Source organism: Pogoniulus pusillus, chromosome 20, assembly GCF_015220805.1.
Source record: "Pogoniulus pusillus isolate bPogPus1 chromosome 20, bPogPus1.pri, whole genome shotgun sequence".
Classification (NCBI taxonomy): Eukaryota; Metazoa; Chordata; class Aves; order Piciformes; family Lybiidae; genus Pogoniulus; species Pogoniulus pusillus.
In genome coordinates, this window is record NC_087283.1 from 5,248,299 (window position 1) to 5,270,544 (window position 22,246).

At 44.1% G+C, this 22,246-nt stretch overlaps 1 protein-coding gene across 21 annotated transcripts in view; it reads right to left on the minus strand.

Moving 5' to 3' along the window:
- MAF (MAF bZIP transcription factor) overlaps positions 1-22,246 on the minus strand; it is a 204,418-nt gene that overhangs the window by 178,191 nt on the left and 3,981 nt on the right. For 16 of the 21 annotated variants that reach the window (XR_010305968.1, XR_010305964.1, XR_010305963.1 and 13 more), the window contains exon 2: positions 13,963-14,028. Coding sequence is in view for 11 of the 21 variants with exons in the window: in XM_064159962.1 (XP_064016032.1) it covers positions 13,995-14,028 (34 nt within the window). In the remaining 10 variants the exon portion in view is untranslated. The other 5 variants (XR_010305972.1, XM_064159969.1, XM_064159964.1 and 2 more) reach the window with 5 other exon arrangements.

Sequence of the window (22,246 nt, forward strand, 5' to 3'; positions counted from 1 at the left end):
GTTGGCTGCAACAGGCTTTAATTAAGCCTGCAGTGACTCACGATCTGTTTCCAGCCACTCTTTACATCACAAAATTCATGCAGATATGAAAGAAACTTCACCTGCACCTTTTATGAAAGCAATTTGCAGTTTATAACTTACAGTTGTTACTCAGCTTGGGAATCAGAGAAGGTTTTTTTACCAACTACATTGACTACACCCTCTGCCTCATTCCCAAATTTTGTGAAGATCAGGAGGAAAACATAGCAAGAATGGACCAAGATTTAACAAGATGCCTGAATGCTCTCTGGTGCTACTCTGAAGAGGCAGCTGAGAGTCATGGTGGTGGGCAGGAGCCTCTGGAGAATGAAAGAGATAAGGACACCTGGGAGGAGAAAACCCAGGACATGGGAGCTCCCCCAGAACCAACACCCCCTACTATTATCCTGCACTGGTACCTTCTTGCTGAGACAAGCAGCAGAGCCCAAACACACATCCACACGGTTAGGCACAAGACCTGTTTTCACATCACGCCCTCCAAAGACTGGGTGTTCTCACCAGAGCAGCCCTTGCCATAGTGTTCAGGCAGGACATCCATGAACTCCTTCAGCAAAGACGAGCATTCTCAGAGAGAGGGGAGGAAAGACACAACCAATCTCAAGGTCCCTAGTGCCAGAGTAGAGCAGAGCCAGGGCAGTGCCCAGAGGGCCAAAAGATCCCTCCCAGACGGCCAAAAGATCCCTCCCAGACTCAGAGCTCATTCCAGCTCTGGTTCAGCACAGCAACAGCACTAGGGCTGGAGTACCAACTCCCCTGTAATTCAGAGAAGATGGCTCTAATTAGTCACAAGCTCTGTTTCCTGCAGCTCCCTGCAAGTCTCTCATCCAGGCAGAGACAAGCCCTCAGCAAACTCCAGTAGCCTGCGAAAAGCTGAGCCTGAGGTGTTAACGGCTGTGAACATAATGCAGTTAATTTAATTGGGTTGTCCATCCTTGATATTTGAAAGGTCCCTTTTAAATGTTACTACTTTTATTTTTTTTAAACAACTGAGTTATTATTTGCTCCTGAACTCCATTTCCATTTTAATGCTGATGTTCAGTCTCTTTTGCAAATTGAGTGAAGGTAAAACTCTCCCAATAATAAACCATCCTTTTGAACAACTTATTTCCTTTTGGTGCAGTTTCAAACAGATAGAGCTGTAATGGCCAAAATAAATTTTATCCCAGAAATGCAGAAAGCTCAAAGTTAAGCTTAACTTATAAACCTTTTTTAAGAGAGACAAAATCATGCCAGCCTTATCACCATGACAGTCACAGTTGTTTAGATTTATTACTCGGTGGTAATCAGGCTACACAATAAATTTGCTATAGTAATGCATTAATCACTTTGCACAGAAAAATGAACGACTGAAAGGAAGACAATACATTTTCCTCTCTCTTCCCCACAGTAAGAGCTGGTCCCTCACTCCATTCTTTGGAGAAGAAAGCATATATTTTAACTGCTCCTGCTACATCTCTGATTGGAGCCAATGGCTCAGCAAGGTCATTCTCATCTTAACTTCCTGCAGAACTGAGCTCCACAAATATTTCTCAATGAGATCTTCCTTCAGAGCTGGAAAATATGTGGGGCTAAAATGTCTGCTTGACTTATTAGCTGTTCCTCCTGATTCCACAAACACTTGCATGGTATAGACAAAGTTTATCCTTTTGGATGAGACAACTTTTTGAAGTCAATGCAGACCATTGAGGAGATAAGAGATGAAGATATAAGAAAGATGTTACAGAATACAAAGCAGATGAAGCAAGAAAGATGGTATCATGGATATTTATATCTCAAAGTGACATTTTTGCCTTCCCCCTCACTAAGCTACATTAGGAATGTCTGTAATCCAAACATCACCCACCTTCAGGGATAAACTTCATCCACTATTAGTAAATTCTGTAACATCTCATCTCCAGAACTGGTACCTGATCTACATGGTGGGGGTGTGTGTGCAACTGTATCCCTGTCAGCACCTTTCCAGGCAGGGTTTGGTTAAGACTTCAGTCAGAACGCCAAAAAAACACTAAAATCATCTCCAGGTTCTCCCTAGGATTCTGCCATGCTGATTAATCCTACTGCAGGGCAAATTTCTACCAGCATGTCTGAGAAGACAAATCCCTGGGGAATATTTTCTTGCAACTAAGTACTTTCAAGTTTGCCCCAGGACATCTCTCCACCAATATCTCAAGTAGAACTCCAGAAGACAAGGAGAAAAGCAGAATTAACAGCCCTTGCTCCCCCTCATATTTCCCAAGCAGCAAAGCAAACCTTCACTGAAGAGCACTACTTCTCAAAGCTTGTAAAAAACACATCTCAGGGCCAACAAAGCCTAGGTTAGTGCAGGTGGCTGAAAAGCTCTTTAGTCCATATTCAGCTGTGGCATTCTGGGGAATGCTTCCTTCTGTCACAAACCTGGATATAGCCAAGCCTACACTGAAGCTGGAAGCTCTTAAAACACTGGAACCGACTGGCAGTCCCGGCAGATGGAAAGGTAGAGGTAAGTATGAGGGTGGATGAGGTTGCTCAGCTGATGCTGAAATTAATGACATTTGTGAGACACCTTGAAAGTACACTCCAAGGTGTTGCCTGCAACCACAGGGCTGCATCCTCTCTCACACTCATATATAACATTATTTTTAAATATATAAATTACATGTAAATTAAACACACAAAACACACATACAATTATAAAGCCTATTTCCTAAAGCCTGTCAGTAAGCTCTGTCTGCCACCAAGGTAAATTCACAGAGAGACTGCAGTTAACACCACCAGGGAAAGAAATGCTCCCTACCCTCCATCCCACAGAAAAGTTATCAGAATTAAGAATTAATCTGTTCCCCTTTTGGATGTTACAAAGCCTGCAGGCAGCATCCTCATAGTCCTTTTCAACACAGGTAAATTGAATTCCAATTAAGTTTACTGAATGTGGACTCTTCAGATAAGATATTAACTAACAGTCATGGCCATAACCCATAAAGAAAGAGGGGAAAACACGGAGTTGTTTAGTCTAGAGAAAAGGAGGCTGCAGCAAGCCATAACAACAGCCTTCAAATATGCAAAGGGTCAGTGCTCAATGTCTGCGGTGCCCAAGATGTAAGGGGCTTGTGCCATAGGTTAGACAAGGAGAAACGCTTTTGAGGAGGGACAGTGGTGAAGGTCTGCCAGGGAGATGTCAAGCTCTCCATGGGGGGCTTTAAAGGCAGGTTATGCAAATAGCTGTCAGGGATAATGTAAGTCTGTCTGCCCCTGCCTTGTGGTGCAGGGATGGATCACATCATCTCCTGAGACTTCTTGTAGCCATATTTCATTTATGATTTTATATGCCCGGGCCCACAAGGGTAATTCTGCCCACTGCCCAAGCTTTTCCCTTACCTGCTCAGTGCTGGTGCTTCACTTCTTCCCAGCACCCAATTACTTGATTTTGGATATGCTCACATAAAGGAAAAGGCTGCTGTCTGCAGGGCAGCCAGGCTGCAGCACAGACTTACACCACTCACATCTGTCACCTACTTCTTATGGAAATAAGTAAACAAATGGGAGTGTGGTTGGTGTAAGAATGTAAGAAATTGGGACAAAGTTTGAGAATGGCTTTGTGCTCAAAACATGTAAATAATCCTAACATTCTGAGTGGATTTGCCTGGCATCTTCAAGGGTATGTGGCTTTCTGCTGTGGGAGGCAAAGTCTGAGTAGGGAGCATGCTGCTCAGCCCCCCTGCACTCAGACAGGCTTTTCATAATAGGCACAGTGGGCACGAGATGGGGTTAGCAGTGTAACCAGCCTGCATCCAAGTCTTTCAACTGCTCACCCCTGAACCCTGCAGATGTGTAAAGAAGCTATGCTGGCTGCATCTCTGCAGCTGTTTGTGAAGATGGGGGACTGCCCCAGAGAAGCCACAGAAAGCAATCCTCGTGATGGCAAAAAAACCCGAAACACTAAAATCTGTTCCCTCCCATCAGCACCCATGGGCATAGCAGGAGGGAATGACCTCAGGCAGATCTAAGTACTGGTATTACTGAAGGAAAAAAAGACCAAAAAACAGCAGAAGCCAGCTCCTGAATCCACTGCAAAGCCCCCTAAACCCAGGAAATGCAAGGACACTGCTTCAGGATGTGCTGCCGAGGAGAAGTGAGCCTCCAGATGTGCAACAGAGCCAATGCACCCTCTGCCATACAGAGTTTGCTGTGAGGAGCGTGGGGGGCAGAGGCTTTTGGGGGTTATTTCTTGTTTCCTTGAATTAAATTCGATTTTCAAATGGATAAAGTTTCAATAATTGGGAAGAAAAAAACCCAGAAAGTTTCAAAAGTGACCCAATGCCTCTTCCACTGTACCCTCCCCAGTTTAATTTCTTGCTAACTTTTTTTTCTGCCATATATGCCACAGCAGCCCATAATCCAAACCTCTGAACCTTTTTTTCTGGTGCTTTCTCTCATCAAAATAGACTATGTACACTGCAATCAAATTAGCTTTCTTGATTAGAAACTGGGAAAACTAGAAGTATACAATAAATAGTAAAAAATGCTTAAATGGATACATCAATAAATAATCCTTGCACTTAATCTGAAAACTATTAGGTAGTTGAGAGACGATGACAGATTTAACACTACCCATTTAGTGTACCTGTGGTAATGTGCAATTTAAACTCAAGGTTTTATATTAAGCACAATCTGGACTAAAAAAATATCTTCATTTGGAAATCATTGCATAACTTGAGGGTTTGTTTCCTCCTCATTTTTTATGTTTAAAAAAAAAAAGAGATTTAATTAAAAACACAAGATGAAATAAATATTTTAGGCAACCAGCAAGAAAATGGGAAAATACCATGTGTTTGGAGTTTTAGTGCCCTCTGAGTGCTGGAATTTATTTGCAGCAAGCAGAAAATAGACAGCAAGCATAAAAATTCAGCAGATTCCCGCTAGTAAAATTATTTATCAAGCTAACAAGGGAGGAACCCTTCTAGTAGCAACAAGCCAGCAAGGAAAAGACGTGCCTTTATATTTTACCTTTGGGTTAGCACACCAGTAAAAATGCCAACTGACAAGCACTTCACATAAACATTTCTTTCTAAATGAGCTGCCTTGTTAGGAAAAAAAAAAATCTAAGCAAAGCAGCGCTACAGTCAGACAGAAAAGCCCAGAATGAATTCAACACTGCTCCATATTACAGGAAAATATAAAGAATGGCATAAAAATAATGTTGATGCATAAATGAGTTTAATAAATTAACACTTCATTTTGCATTTTGAAGGAACTACTTGGGCAATAAATCTAATCTGAGCTTTGGTTCTACCAAGAAAGAATGCATGCTAGTTATCTGTTTCTTAGATCTTTCTTACCTTTGGAGTTAAATGTATATGCACACCTATCCTCCCCCCCCAAAAAAAAAAAACCATCTCTATGGATATGTATTCACTGTGCTGTTGTCAGCTGTGCTACTCGAGCCCCATTGTAATATTTCTCATGTATTTATTTTACGGCCAAAACCCTGAAGTCAGTTTTACAGTTTAGTTTAATGACACCAAACTTTGATTATAAATTATAAGTGGCTTTATTGCAGCCTGAAGAGGAGGGGAAAACAAATAAAGAAAGAAAGAGAAAAAAGAAAATCTGGAGACACTTGATTGCCTGATCTCAATTAAACTTTAAAGAAACAGTAAAGCGTCAGACATCGGCTGAATAGCCGAGCTCTAAGGAGCACTGCAAATTACTGCTGCCGGCTGTACAGCAGGGCAATGCCCTCCCAGCACTTCTTTGCTAGAACGAGCATTTGACAATTGTCAGCAAGCTTTATTATAATACCAAACTAAACAAAAGAAAACAAAGAAAGAAAGAAAAGGCAAAGGGGTGGGGGGGAATCCCAAAGATCCTTCTCAAGCATTATTAATTTTCTTTGCGGAAAAAAGTAGCTCGTGGGAGAGTAGGGGGCAAAGTCAGACTCAGCATTTCAGCTGATTCTGTAACTTGGGAAGTAAAACCTGCCACAACTGTTGACGAAGGGGGAAAGGAAGTTAACTTTTACGCTAAACCGAGTGGTTAGAGGGATGCACAGGCTGGAGCAGCATTTCTGAATGATCTCAGATGATTTTCTAGCTGCAGCTGAAAGTCAGATCCTGCATTACTCCCTCTGAACTGCAAAGGCAGGCAAGAAAGATGGGGAAAAGTAGTTAAAGAAACAACTAAAAAAAGAAAAAGTCTTTTTTTGAGCTCTGGCTACCCTCAGAGCCTTGCATTGGTCTTGCTTCTGCGGCAGCTCACAACGCAGGGAGAGAATGCAGCATCTCCCACTTCCTGCACCAGTGCCCCAGGCTGCTGCTCCAGCCCACCCAATGCATTTCTAGGTCTGAGGGATAAGGTCTCCAGCTCCCAGATTCCCTCCCAAAGGCCCGATCCTGCATTCTTCTCACACCCATAGAGTCCTGCAAACACAATGGGATTTTTGGGTAGTGGGGAAATGCCGAAGCGAGCTGGCATTTGTTAACTGCTGATGGATTACATTAACATGAACATTCGTCTGTAGGGGACAAACACTTTTGAGAAGCGAGCACAACATTATGGGCAAAACATCAGCAAGAACAACAAAAAAGGGTAGAGAGAAACATCGTTGATGTAAACCAGGAAATAAATAATATATGTCAACTTTTATGTTGCTTGCCTTTGATCTGGGTACAGCTGACATTAAGTCCAGGAACTGATACCTTTTTAGCTGAGAAGACACAAGATGTCAACTTAGATTTTTTAGTGCAAGGCCAACATGTGAAAACAAAGCTAAAGGAGCTGAAGAAGCCAGCAGAACAGAAAACACAGATTATCTCTTACCATGGGAAACAAAATGATGGAGAGTTTCCATGGAAGCTAAGTGGTTAATATAATGCCGACTCTGCTTTGCCATTCTCTCCTTATTAGAGCATAACCTGGATCCGAGCGATACGGAAAGACATTGTTACTGAGCACGGCAAGAGAGCGCTGCAGGTACAACCAGTGCAGGGTAAGGGTCTACAAGATGCACCTACATATGTATTTCTCACTCCCTGCCTGCCCTTCGCTTTAACTCTGTTGTCAAACTGTTTGGAAATGGAAGCTGTTTGGAAGCACACATAAAAGCATCCATTGAAGGCATTACATTAAAACTCCATTGCATCCTGCCCAAGTGCTAGAAGAGCAAGCTGGGGCACTACCACAAAGCCCAGGGAAGCTACTCTTGCTACCGTTTTGGTGGGATCGAGTGAATCTGGTCATTGTTTGACTTTCTTGTGTGCTTTTCACTAGCACCAGCCCGGTACAGGTCTAAGTTCATAGCCTTTCTACCAGCTTCTCCATGTTCCTGAGAGTTTATGCCAGGTAATCAAAAGAGGCTTTGGCCCTAGGTGCCTACACTGGATCTCAATCTGGGTAAGTGGGTTCTTCCCATCCACTTACAGCTGTTCCTTCCTAAAACCACAGCCAGAAAAGTCACAAGCATGAAGGAGAAATAACAGACTTTATCTCCTCCCCTTTAAAATGTATACCACGTTCCAGGGAAACAACCCTTCCTCTGGAAAACTCTGGGTACACTACCATGCAGCCTTCTCCTTTATACAGCCTGGCCTTACTACTTATTTACATGGATCCACACTCTCCTTCCTTCCATTAATTTAACCTGGGTCTTAATCTCGGTGGCTTCGACGGGCTGTGTGGAGAAGTGCCGGGGAGCCCAGCTCTGGGCCATTGATAACACAGTACAATGTCTCTTCACGACACCAAGCCAGTTACTTAATTAGCTATCACCACTTACAAAAGCTGTCTTTATTTTGATTAACTTTGAGGGAACAAGGTTCCCCACCACCAGAGTACATTTAAATAATTACACAGTACAGACTAACATGGCTGGAAACACTAAAAGAGGGAGTGTAGGGAGAAGAGAGAGAAGAAAGGGAAAGCGTAAGCTCAGCTTTACTTCCCAATTTAAACTAGGAATGACCTCGGGGTCAATTTTTCAGAGTATCTCAGATCAATTCAATTCTCACCTCCGCTGCCTACCTGCTAGCAAATGAACTTACTGTGCCTTCCCATAGACAGAAATGACTAAAAGGAAATCGCATTTAGCCGCATCTGAATAACCATGGTTATTAGATGAAGCGTGCAGAGGCAAAATTACCATTTCCCTTCTCCTTCTCCTCCTTGTGATTGTCATTCTCACCTCACTGGTGATTAAGATGTAGGATGCTCTCACAGATTGTTAATTAGGTGTTAATATCTGCAAGGGGCCACAGCAAGCTCCTACACCTGAGGTCATTCCTCAGAAGTCAGGCTGTCTCCGGTGACAGTACCTGTAATTCCCATAGCTAGTTTGATTCCCACTCAACAGCTGGAGCTAGTGTTTCTTTCATGTCTGGTTTCATTTCCTATCTGAAATTATATGAGTGCTAATATCTTTATTATCTTTCCTGTGCAAGTGCAATGCTGGAGCATGGCACAGCGTGTTGTTCATAGACTTGCCCTTTTCTTATTCCTTTTTTTTTTTTCCCCACGGCATTTTCAAAACATTTCAAGCAAAAATCTTTATGGTTAGCAAATTTACAGCTGAGGACTCCATTACAGATCGAGGGGGTGGGAGGCAAACAATAATCATTTGAGGACAGAAGAAAAGCAAAGCTGCACAACCGCTGCGTGATAATGGCTCAAACCTTGGGAAATAAAGGTAATGGCAGGAAGGGGAGGAATTACAAGGACAGTGTGACCTCTAGGTGCCTTGAAGGGGCACAAGATTTACCCCATGTAGAGGGGGGTGGGGTGTAGGTACTAAGGATACACTGCTTAAGAGAGGGGGCACATAACTGAGCCGTGGCTTTGCTTACGTTCTGAGCTCGTTCAGCAGCAGGGTAATGCTAAGCTGTGTGCAGTTCGGAGCACTGCCAGCTCCTGAAGCACCCTACCTTTGTAGCCCTGCTCTGGTACACTTGGGAGACTTAAATTCTCATCCTGGCAGAGATGGTGCACGGGACAACACCAGAGAATTCTCATCCTAGGGTATGAACTCAGGTGAGTGACAAGTACTTCAACACACCAGCTTTCATTAGAAGGCTTCAAGGAACATTACAGCTATTTTTGTAACTCCCACAAAAGCCTAGAAGGTAAGAATTAATTATCTAGGTTTATAACTGTGTAAACTGAGATATAAAGAGCTCAACGGTAACAGACCTTTAGAAGAAACTTAAGATAACAAGTTTAAAGTGCTTGAGTATTTTGCTGAATCTAGAATCAAATAACTGGGTCAAAGTCTCACAAGTGAGTCAGACTAACTCCCCACTCCTCGTTTCTTCACTCTCTAAACATCGGGACTATATGTGGAAGCCTGAGAAGTAATTTTATATGTGGGATGTTAAATCAGTACTTTTCCTGTCTCATCAATCTCCTGTATTTTGGTACAGTGTGAATCATTTTGTAAGTGGCACAAATTAGAAAAACCAGAAGAGATGTTAAAAATATTCCTTTTTTTTAGCACTTAAAATCCTCTATTGGAACTAAACAACAAAACTAAATGCCACATCACTGAAAAATATTTCAGAGCTTATTCTAAACAGAGGGCAAACTATTAAAATTACTCTGCTGGGAACCTTAGGGGGGAGAAAAAGCTGTCATATATAGCATGCAATTTTTCTTTACTCATCAAGACTCAAGATGGTTTTATACTTTAAATTCATAGGAATGAGCTAGAAAAGAGTCTGAGGCACACTGAAGTTGTGGGTTTTTTTTCTGATACATGAAAATGGGGGTTTTACCTATGTAAAGTGACCTGTACAAAGTATGTTTGGGGAGAGAAAAAGAAAGGGGAAAGAGGTTACTATTCCATTTTTATCAAGAATAATATACTGCATCCCATCTGAAATAGAAGATCCTCATTTAGACTTAATACAGCACATCTGCTTCTAAAATACATACAAGGCTCCCATTGACTGCAATGGGAAACTTGCCAAGAATATTTTGTGGAAGTTAGCTTGATATCAGCTTTGGAAAATACAGACATTTTAAAGGGAGCACTAATTCAACAGCAGGAACTTAAAAGTAACTTATACATAAAGAAATGTCCTTATTTTTGCAGTTCTCCACTTAAATTTTCAATTTTATTAGCTGTAACATATAAAACTCAGGTGATAACATCCAGTGAAGTCAGGCAGATGGACATCACAGACTATTGCCCTGAAAAGACAAATGATGTCACAAACTGCAGCCTGACTTGACTGCACATCAAAACTACACCTCAACAGTATGATGATGCAAAAGGTCTTGCACAAAGCACAAATCTCTTTCAAAAAGGCACGTGTGAAGGCAGGAATAGCGGTGAAAAGTAAGTAAATGTATACTTTAGGAGTCCTATGATTTCCCCTGTGTGCAAGGTCTTAGAGGTAAACTGGAAAAGGAACAGAAAATCTATTCCTGTTCTTTACTGCTCCTTATTCTCCCCTTAGTTTTAGGGCTCATCCATATGGGGAAATTATGTAGTAAACTATACCGCAGTGCTCTCCATTCCCTGGGTGGACACTGCTGCTCTACAGCAAGAGTGGATTTTCCTGCTTCATTTATTTTATTTTGAAAGCAGTCTAAACTATACTGGGTGAAGAAAATCTACCCTTACTCCCAAATAAGAACATCCATCCAGGGAATTCACAGCACAGCTACCACAGTATGAGTTCAGATCTGGCTTTTTATTAGCACAACCTCTCTTGCAGACATTCCCTTTGTGGCAGAACCGTGGGCCCCAGGAATACAATGAGAATTTTACCAAAGCCTGCAGTGGTGCAGGAGCTCACCTAGGACCTTAACTCTCACCCTAGATGTAGACAGGATGCAGTTTAGATCCCAGGGTCCACCACTGCTGCAACGGACAAAAGCCCTTCATGGCCTCTTCGAAATACCATTAGATGGAATGATAGTCACTATCCTGATCTGTATCAGGAACAGTGTGGCCAGCAGGACAAGGGAGGTTATTCTACCCCTGTGCTCAACACTGGTCAGGCCACACCTTGAGCACTGTGTCCAGTTCTGGGCTCCTCAATTCAAGAGAGATATTGAATGTGTCCATAGAAGGGTGACAAAGCTGGTGAGGGGCCTGGAGCACAGCCCTTTGAGGAGAGGCTGAGGGAGCCAGGGATGTGCAAACTGGAGAAGAGGAGGCTCAGGGGTTACCTCGTTGCTGTCTACAACTACCTGAAGGGAGGCTGTGGCCAGGTGGAGGTTGCTGTCTTCTCCCAGGCAACCAGCAACAAGGGGACACAGTCTCAGGTTGTGCCAGGGGAGGTCTAGGCTGGATGTTAGGAGGAAGTTGTTGGCAGAGAGAGTGATTGCCAGTGGAATGGGCTGCCCAGGGAGGTGGTAGAATCACCGTCCCTGAAGGTGTTCAAGACTGGATGAGGCACTTAGTGCTATGGTCTAGTTGACTGGACAGGGCTGGGTGCTAGGTCGGACTGGATAAGCTTGGAGGTCTCTTTGAACCTGCTGATTCTATGATAAACCCCACCAGATGACCTTTCTCAGACTTCATTTAAGAAAGTCTGGCTCCAGGGCTTTTTTTTATGCTAGAACCAAATCCTACTTTTCAACATAATCATGCTGACCAGAAAAGTATCAGAAAGGTATTTTGTTCCTGTTGGTTCTATGATGCTAGCGGATGGATGCACACTGAAGGAGGAAAAAGTACGCCTCAGGTAACGTTTGTATTATGAGGGATGTTTGCCAGAGCTACTGGGAGATGGAATAGGCCAGAACACAGCTCCTGGAATACAACAGTAGCCTTGTAAAATACCACAATGTACTTTTGGTGGTATTTTATGGGATAGCAACTAATTTTTTTGTAAACACACATTTCATCCTGCAGTGCTCATGTGTAAAACCCCAGCAGGCTCAAGGGCATGAAGCGACACCAGAGACTGACCTCAGTGAACCCTGATGCCATCTTACTCGTGACAGACATTATGGTGAGAACCCCTTAACCAGCTACCACCAAATATTCCAGCCACGCTCATAAAATGAATTGCCTTAAAATGCTAAAAGTATGCAAAAAATAACATGATTTCTTCAAAGGAGTCAAGTTACTAAGTTAGACCACAGAGATTACTGTCCACCACTATGAATGTACAGCCCTAAGTTACCCCAACCAAACCACCTCCATGAATACCAAGTAAGTAGGCTTACAGACAGTGTCAGAGGGCTGAAGTTTTCATATCTAAGCTTATTATTCCTAATATCACAGAGACACTTCCCTGAATTGTCCTTCTCCTTCCCAAATTCCCCATCTGACCAGATGTCTTTCTCTTTCTTGCTTTCACCTGTCAATCATGCTCACAGCTGAAATTTGATTTCTCTCCCAACAGTAACCTCAGATGAAATATTACCATAGGGGTCAGAACCGCCTGAACCTTGCCATTAAAGTTCGTTAACTCTTCTGAGACCCAGTAGCTATTTGCTTAAAGGTAACAGATTTTGTTGCCATTTCCTGAGGTTGGTCTGTTATTTAGGGTTTGGTTTTTTCTTTTCCTATAACATATGAAAGTGCAACCACAAAATACTGGAAGGCAGGCGCAAGGAAACATCCTTGAGAGCAGTAGGCTAAGCAAGTCCTGAGATCGTGTGTCTATCAGGGACCCCTTTTGCTTTCCTATTACATGGATAACAAGAACGTGTATCACTTCTAATATTTATACAAACCTAACAGTCAGATATACAAGTTACAGGAATCATGAAAGTTTTCCCATGGGATTACTGAAATTAAAACCAGCACACTAAGAAGAAGGTGATGGAAAATGTGCTGCCCTTTTGCAATGAAAATACATACCTAATGTATTCAGCTTAAGCTGAATCACAACTTGGCTCTGCTCTTGCAAAAGAAAAGCATGTTGTGCTTTAAACTCTCACCAAAAAAAGAAAAAGAAACCCAAGTGGTCTGGTTTCCCTCTCACTTACAGTGGTGAAACACATAGGAAAAAAATGCATTGCAGGCAAAACCCTACCCAGGGTGTTCCTCGGGGATGTGAGAGGAGCATCAAGATCAAAAATGAACCTGTTCCGGTGCTCCTTGAGAAAACTACTCCTACAGCCTATACACAAATGAAAACTCTCCTGGTGCTGTACAACAGTCCAGAGCATCACTCACATCTTCCCTACCCTCACTTGATTTTTAAATAAATTTAAAAAAATTAAACCAAGTTTAATTTGATGAACAAAATTCAATTATCTTCCACTAGCATGAACCTGTTGATCAAAGCATGGCAGGCTGTACGGCAGCCTGTGTTCTTAACTGAAAGAGGAGGCTTCAGAAGATAGTCACACAGGAATCTGTCACTGCAACCCTGGCATTCACTGAAGCCACTTAGTATTTTTTATAGTCAAGGTCAATAAAAATCAGGTTCCACCAGAAAAAAAAAACAAACCACAGTGCCTATTTGAGAGCAGGGGGAAGAGACTGAAAGTTTAATTCCCACATTTTCATTAGCAGTGTATTTTTTAGTCAATGTTGACAGACTAAATGAACACGAATTTCCAGAGGAAAAGCAGTGCTGTGAAACAAACTCTATTGTAATTTGTAAGTACAGAAGTTGTCTAACAGACTCATGATTTTCATCAAGATCTGAGGGAGATCTTCAGAAGACCCATCCTTAATCCCCATAGCTGATGTCTGAATGCTCACATTTGAAGAAAAAGAAAGAAAACATTTGCAAAGGATTATATATGAGTTGTGGGACACGGGAGAGCTGCCTGGCTGACAAAACTACAAAGCCTCATCATCGCGAATAGTTCTTGTAGGCACCTGAAAGTCAGCCTCGACGGAAAGCCCAGGAAACTGCACCACAGACTGCCACCAGCTCCCTGGGGTCAGACCAAAAAGCACCATCTTATCAGCAGCAGAAGCAGCAGTAAAATTGCCACCCCTGCTTGAAATATGTCAAATTGCTAATGAAAATGAAAACATACCTTTTTTTTCCAACCTCAGGTAACAGGGATTTTCACATCACCGTTGTAGATGACTCTCTCGGGTACCTGATTTAGTAAATACATTAAAAATAAACCATTATTAAAAGGAATTTTTAACACTGTAAAACATGTCTGTCATGCCACTGTGGTACAGAATAGGGCCTTTTATATTCAAATCCAAAATAAAACTGAGAAAATCTCTTCTATTGTTTATTAACTGTGAGTGAGCAAAGAAAAAAATTAGCAGTTTGAAGTGAAACATTTCCAGCTCACACATCCAGTCTTTACTTCACATTATTAACAGGAGGCCCTTACTGACAAATTAAAATCAACCCATGTTTTTGCCTCACCAGTAAATACCAACTGGAAAGTATGCAGCTTTCTGTATTTCTTTCTTAATGATTGTTACTAGCTGCACCGATGTAATTGGCAAAATAATAATCAATTTTTTGTACACACTCCATTATTTTCCAGACAGTAGTTTAATAACAAAAGCAGAGCTGTCATTTCTCCCTGCGGTTACTCACACTGTAAAAATTCATCCTGTCAACACGTATTTAAAACCTAATTTAAGAAAAAAAATTCAGCATAGAGCAAGTCTTTGTACAATAAGTGAGATAAGTCAGCGAGTCAATCCACATTTCTTAACTATGGATATTTTTGTTGTGCCCCTTACAGTTTCTCTCCCTGAGTGTGCATACACAGGCATATACATATATTTTCTATGAACTGCCTGCAGGAATGCTTCAGCTCCATCCATGTATTCTATCTGCACAGCATTATTAGAGCCAGGATAAACCACAGGTCTGATCCATTTGAATATAAGACAAAGGCAAGACAAACTATAGGCACTTTTGCAGCATTTGGATTCCAGAGAGGTTCTGCGGCATTGAAAGCAAAGTTTACTGCACGTTTGGTGCCAGCTGAATGATGCCTCTCCCACCTGTCACCCAAAGGTGGGACAGGCTCATGGAAATGGTCCCCATATGACACTGAGAACACTTTCCTTTTCTTCCACTTTTTTATTTCTTTGGTTGGTTGGGGATTTTTGAGAAAGGGGATGGTGCTTCCTTAAATGCAATACTTGGCACACAGCCCAGGATCTCTTAAAGCAAATGACTCCCGTAGACCTTTAGTGTAATTTTCCTCAAGATGACCTCTGCTTTCACGCCAATTGGTGAATCCATCCTGTTATTAATGCATGGGGCCGAGAGGAATAGGTACTCAAACCTCACCTGAAGAGCATCCAGAAAGCAGTGCGGTCAGTCTGCTTTTGGCAGTCTCAGCTTTTGCTGTGGCCATCCCTTCTCTAAAACCACAACCCCTCAGCCACATCACAGGAGACTTGAAAGAGAATGGCACCCACCCACTTTCACCAGCAAGGTGCATTGATTCATTTAGCCACTTCATTTAACTATCAGTTTATTAATAAGGAAAGAGTCAAAGAAAGTAAGATAGTATGAAGGCAGCCAGAGACACTAAGCAGATTTATCAATTTAAGATGGCTGATCACTTTCCTTCATTTTATCTGTCAGTTGGCGTAAGAGAGTTATACTTCAGTAAGTTTTTCACTCTATACTACGCAATTGAAAAGGATCTCACAATAAAGCAAGCTGAAAGACTGCGCACAGTCTGGAGACCGTATCGGCTGTGACACGAAGATAGTATTTTAACCAGATTTAATCTTACAGTACTCCCTCCTCTACAATGACTTTGCAGGAGGAAACCCTACAGAAGGAAAAAATCTGTTCATCCCACACCACATAACACTGAATCGCATTGCAGGCTCCAGCAGCTCTTCCTACGTATTAAAGTGATTTCATCAGGGAATTTGGAAGCAGCTGGGGGGGAGGGGAAATACTAGGTCCTGTTTGGTTCACTTTCGGCCTCATGTTCCTTGTCCCTAATGTTTTGCCACAACAGCTCCAAGTGTCTGAATGAGAAGGAGCTGTTTGCAGTGGGCAGCTGCATAGCTTTAGGAGCTGATAAACTGTATTCTATCCTCCCTCACCTCTTCCAGCACGGCGGCAGCCCCGTCAAGGCTTTTGCAAGAACTTCTCTTTCTCAACTGGGGAAGCAAGGTTCAGCCTGCTGAGAAGTGACTCTGCCTGCTTTCTTACAGAAAAGGGCTTTGGCTTAACCATACACACACTCTGAGATGCATCCTCACAGATTTGGGGAACAGCCTCAGAAAGCAACGCTTTCTGTAACTCGGATTCTTTAAATGCTAGGCAATCTAAATCCCTGCCCACCTTGCTCCCTGCAGAGATCTCAGGGCCTGATCCAAAACGTCATTTCAAAAGCTCCCTTTGATTGCAGTGGGGCTTAGATTAGTCTCCATGTGAGCACAGGTGACAGAAAAAAAAAAGAAGGAAAAAGGAATACGAAGGAGAAAAATTAAGCAAAAGAGAAAGACAAAGAGAGGGAAATCCAAAGGGAAAGGGGCGGGGGGGGGGGAGAGGGGAGAGAAAAGGAGAATAAAGAAAAATGAAAAGGGGTGAGGAGGGAATTAAAAAATAAAAAGAAAGGAAAAAATAAGTTTAAAAATAAATTAAATTTTAAAAAGGGGGGCGGGGGGGGGGGGGGGGGGGGGTTGAAGAAAAAGAAAAATAAGTGAGCAGCATCCCAGGGAAGTGCTGTGGACATACCTAGGGGACGGTCAGCCAGCTGCAGCCGCCGGGGTGACATCGGAGCTAAGCTTTGGCTGCAGGGACGGATCCTTTAGTTAGGCATTGCCTCCCCTTTTGTTCCAGGAATTGAAGTTTAAAACAAACAAACAAGCAAGCAAGCAAACAAACAACGGCCGCTGCCCTCACCCTTCCCGTCCCTCCCGTTCCCCGCCCGGCTCCCTGTCCTCCCCCGCACCTGGCTGAGGTGGGCCCCTGGGGCACCGCGTCCGTGTGTGCGCACCTCTCTGACCCCGGCCCGGAGCTGTGCGTGTGCGTGGAGCCGGGGCAGGAGCCGGGGCAGGAGCCGGGGCAGGCCCGTGTCCCGAACGTGGCGACCGGGGCGTCCCGGCCGGTGGCGGCGCAGCCCTCCGCCGAGCCCAGTGCCGTTCGCCCCGGCGCTGCAGCTGTGGGCCATGAGTGCAGGCCGCGCTGCCGCCGCCCGCCCGCGGGTGCTGCTGGGGAACTGACCGGCGGGCCAGACGGGCTTTACACCCTCGCATAGACACCTCCCGCCCCGGCCCAGGTTATCTTCCAGGTGGTGGGAGGGGGCAGACGAGTGTCGGTACCAAAATTCACCACACGTGTGCTGTTACCAAGGCAGGTGCTGAGCGAGCAGCGGGCAGGCAAGAATGTGTGTCTGCACGGTCCGGGGCACCGCGCTGCTTCCAGCACCCCACCGCCCTCAGGGCCGCCAAAGTTTAACACCGAAACCCAGGGCTATGGGCAGAGAGATGCTGAAATGCTGCTGAGCCCTAACGCCTCCGTACGCTGTCACTGACATTCCTGCTGTAACGGGGGACAAGCTGCCGAGAGCACTTCGCAGGACTCTGCTGCTTTATGAATTAACAATTGCGAGCGGCACCAGGGGCACGCCGTTCCCTGCCCCCGCTGGAAACTTGAAGACACTGCTCGATTTGTTCTTTGCTGCCTCATTTTTTTTCTGCGTGGTGCAGAAACACCACTTCTAGGAAACTTCTGCTCTTGCTTTGATTCCCACCCCCCCCCCCCCCCATGCAAGACATCTCATAGAGATGGATTAAAACCAGAGAAAAAACAAACAACAAAAAAAGAAAAGATAAAATAAATGAGGGAACTCATGTCACAAAGCACACAGGGCTTCAAACCAGGCAAGGAGAGGCAGGGCAAGCTCCATCCCCGTAACCTGCTGCTCCACAGCTACAGGCCCGCACTCCTCACTCTCTCAGGTTCAAAAGCTAGACTTGGGGGGGAGGGGAGGGAAGTGGGGACAGCAATAGCGAGAGAAAATTAGTATTGCAGAGAGCAATGAGATAGAGGCAGCTTGCACTGGGGACAGAGGCACTCGCACAGTGTGCCGGCTCACCCTGAAATGGTGGTAGATAGCTGGGGCTGGAGCAGCCTATCTGCTGTTACACCGATCCCTGGCCTTTTGCTTTTCACTTGAAAAGTTAAGTCACATCCTGGACTATTTTTGCATCGTGTTGGCTTAGAGCTCAGAAATCTGAATGCACTCAGCCCTCAGAGAGTGACAAATGTTATTCTCGGTCCTCCCCCACAATTTCAGGCAGTCAAGACTTAGATGTGGCAGAGTGTACAGTATCTTAATCTATCGATTTGTATCTGCTGTGCCCAAAAATTTCATTAGAGGAGCCTTAGAGGTGTGAAGTGGTCGAGTGCTCAGCTACCTTGCAAACAGACCTGTTTTCTCAACCGCCGCTCACCTCTGTCGCATCCTGGGGTGTGCTACCTCATGTTGTTCATACCGAGACCTGAGCTTAAAGCAGGTATCTGAACCATTTGACTACAGACAGCTTGTGTGTGCGTGTATGTACAAGGAGGATTGGGTTTTGTCCTGGCTGAGCAAACAAAACCTATCACACTCTCCATCGCTACCCCTGGAATGCCCAAGCCTCATGGCAGCCACTCACGGCACAGCGATTTGGAAAGGAGAAGGGAAGAAATTTTGTTGAAGTATGTCAGATTTTTTTATTTCTTTTTTTTTTTTAATGTTTTCCTGCATGAAATTTTAAATTCAGCCATCTGAACAGGTGTCAGAAACAGTGGGTCCATTTAGCTCCTGTGATGATCGGAGTAATAAATATAGAGGATTTCCTTTCAATGCAGCACATGCTGAAATGACACCAATGTAGTTCTGGCATCTGAGCAGATAATTCTGATATATGCATCATTTCCTCCCTAAATCCAGGAAGCAGCTACACTCTCTATCTGATATTAGTATATTATGTCAAATAGAAATCGGTATTAAAATTATGAATGATTCTAGATCAAGAACTTCCTACACGCTGCGCAGAGGGAGGGGGAGGAAACAGCTGCGTGAAAGCTTTCAGAAAGGAAAGGAAATACAAGAGCTGGGAAAGTTCATTTTTTAAACCAAAAATTTGCTGCCATGTTTTGCGTGGGGGTAGTTTTCGGGTGGCGTTTTGATTCAGCACAGGCGTTTTTGTTTTAAAAGGCTGAAGAAGACTTTCTAATAAATGGCAGCTCTAACGGCTCCATTTGCAAACAGGCGTTTCTCACACAGCACCTGCCCAGCCATGGCAAGAGATTGTTCAAGGAATAAATATACGCTGGTATGACTGGGCTGTTTCCCTCCCTTCTCCCCTCTGTTTTTTAGGATGTGGTCCAGGATGACATTTCTCAAGCAGAGAGAATGCTGCAGCACAAACACAAAAATACTCTTGGATTCTGCTCAGCAGAAGCCTGGAGGTTGGGCAGAGGTTTATGTTTCATTGGGGGGGGGAGGGGGGGCGGAGGGTGTGGAGGTGGAAATAAAAAAGGCTTAAATCTAAGGTGAGATGAGGAGGGAGGAGAGAGCTGAGATACAGCGCACACCATTTCCCAGCCAGCAAAGGGCCACTCTCCGTGCATGCATCTCTCTGCACCAGTCACATGAAAGTTCATAGTAACACAGTTAATAAATGGGAAAGCACTATAGGACAATAAGAGAAACAGGATGCTGTTAATGATGAGATTAACACCATGCACGCCTTCGGACACACAATTGCCAAGCACAGTATTCCCCTGCTTTAGAGGGAGAGGTACCTGCAGGAGAACAGCAGGGTCTTGGTCCCCTTTGAAATCCTCAGGGGATTGTACCTCCGACCTCAGTGGGAGCAGGATTGAGGCCAGAGTCAAGCGAGGAGTGATTAATGAATGTAGGTTATTCAGAGCAAAGTGGTTCCAATTAGTCCTCAGCAAGCAGTCCTGCGGCAAAGGTGGGTGCTCCCCTGCAATGATTCATAGAGAGAACCCCAATACTTGCTCTGTTTTAGTCAACATTAAAATGTGAATCTATTTTTTCCCCCTTCACCTGGGCACTTGGTGTGTTTCAGGATGAATTTCAAGAGCAACCTAAGGAAGGCTGCATTTTATTTGCAAAGCAAGATAGCAAGGTGTCGTAATGATACCAAACTGGGAGAGAACCTTATTCCCCCTCTCAGCTTGGGTGTGTGACGGTACTTTTCCCTTTTGCACTCAGTCTAGTTCTAGGAAATATTTCTCTATAGCTGTTCAAACAGGATGGTAGGTTTTTTTCCCTCCAAAAAAATACATTTCAGGGAGGCAGCAGTGGTCCCCTTGCTCTGCACTACTCAGTCAATTCACAGTACTTTTAAAAACCTCATGCCTGCTCCTAACTTTGCCTGCAAGGAGATCTGGAGCAGAAAAGGGATGAGGGGATGAGGCTGGACCCGAAGTGGGTCCCGTTTCAGGGGCTTGAGGTTCCATGGCCTCAGGGTCTGCAGTCTGGCTTCACTGGGGATGTTGCCAAGGAGAGGCTTCATCCTTTCCCTTCCTTAAGGTAGAACTCCTTTGGGAGCTCTCAGTAGAGCAGCAGCAAAGCCTTTAAGTCACCCCCTGCAAAAAAAAACTGGACATCAGTAAAGGCTCAGCCAGGGAAAGGGAGGTGGAAGAAGAAATAAAAACAACCTCTGTCTTTATGAGAGGAGATAAATCTTTGCTTGGCCAATAGCAACCAGTTTACCCACAGATTACACATTAACCAGAAAATGGAACTTGAATTAACCAGAATCTGGAGCTTGAACCATTACTCAAACCCTGGTGCAACAGGAGGTCAGATGCCAAAGGGCAGGTTGGTGCTCTAGTGCTGGGGAGGGGCGAAGCACAGCACCAGCATCAGGGACCATGGCCACCAACACCTGCTGTCACCCATGGCAGGACTGGGTGTTCATCCTCTCCACAGGGACCTCTGTGGGAGCAGGCTGGCGTCCAGGAGCACCCAGTGCCCACTGACACAGGCCCTCATGAGTGCAGGCACCACAGAGGGGGCTCTGGGCTGCATCCTGACCCTGGCACACAGGGCAGGATGGAGTCCAAGAAGTGGGATGAACCAGCAGAGCAGAACAGCAACAACAGGTCTTCTCTATTCAGTGCCACCAGTGCCCAGGAGGGATGAGCTTACATCTGGGAAAAGTTGCAGCAACAGCAGGGGATGAAAAAGATAATGGAGAAAAAACATCACTAGGTTTATGAGCCTGAGTGTGGAGATAAAATCCCCACTCTAGAGGGGCTGGAGCATCCTTTGAAGAGGCCTCTGCTTCTCAAGTAAACTGCACAGATAATCCCATTCAAAGAACAGGAGAGGACTCTGCAAAAGGACACTGGAGGCTCTTGGGGAAGGTGGTTTTAAAGAACTGGGCTGAGGGTTTGAAGAGCCTTTCGAAGTCAGAATGCCCTTTGACAAAGAGAACTGAAATGAAGAGGAGCTTGAAGACCTGAGCATTTCTAGCACATTAGCCTTTGCAATAGATTGTTTAGAACAAGTAACTTTCAAAAGTTGGAGGAAGTTCTCTGAATTTTCTTTTTCTCTGCTTCTTAGTGCTCTGGACTTTCGAAGGCCTGTAGCAAAACACCCAAACAAACCAACCAACCAAAATGAAAAGAAACAAAGGGAAAAGAAAAAAAGAGAAAAGAAAAAAAAAGGAAACCACAGAGCAAAGGAAAGAAGGAGGAGGGGAAAACAAAGAAAAGAAAGGAAAAAAAAGGAGGCAGTATGGACCCAAACAGCAAGAAATCTTCGATCTAGCATTAAGTGGCTCTGTGACAAGCCAAACCTGAAGTGGTGTCATCTCTTACTAGAGACAAGCATGCTTAGCTGGGATCAGATGATAAGAGGATGTGAAGTCTTCCCTTTCACTTCACTCCATCATAAAACAATCAAAATATAGGGCCTTATCATGTCATCAGGTTTTAAAGCAGACCTCCCCTTTGAGAGCTTCTAAAACCTGGTGGGATGATCTGAGTCACTGAAAGTGAGCTCATTGCAATCCTGAGAAGTCAGAAGCAGCACCTGAAAGCTCACGTTTTTCGTCTACCTGAATGAGAACTCGACTTCTAGCGGGCGACAATTTTCCATTTTACATGCAGCTATTCTTTTCCTTCTCCCCTCCTGAGTATTATTGAGCCCAGCTCTTGTATCAGCATCACCCCTTGCGCCAGGCAGCACGCTGAAGTACTGCCCTCAGAGTTATTGAACTTTAAACTACAGACTAAGAAACTGAGTACGGAATCAAAAAAATGCAGTTTATTATTGTAGATTATTCTCTCTTTTGATATAACCATAGAGTCGAAAATGAAAGAAAAGCACATAGGAACAT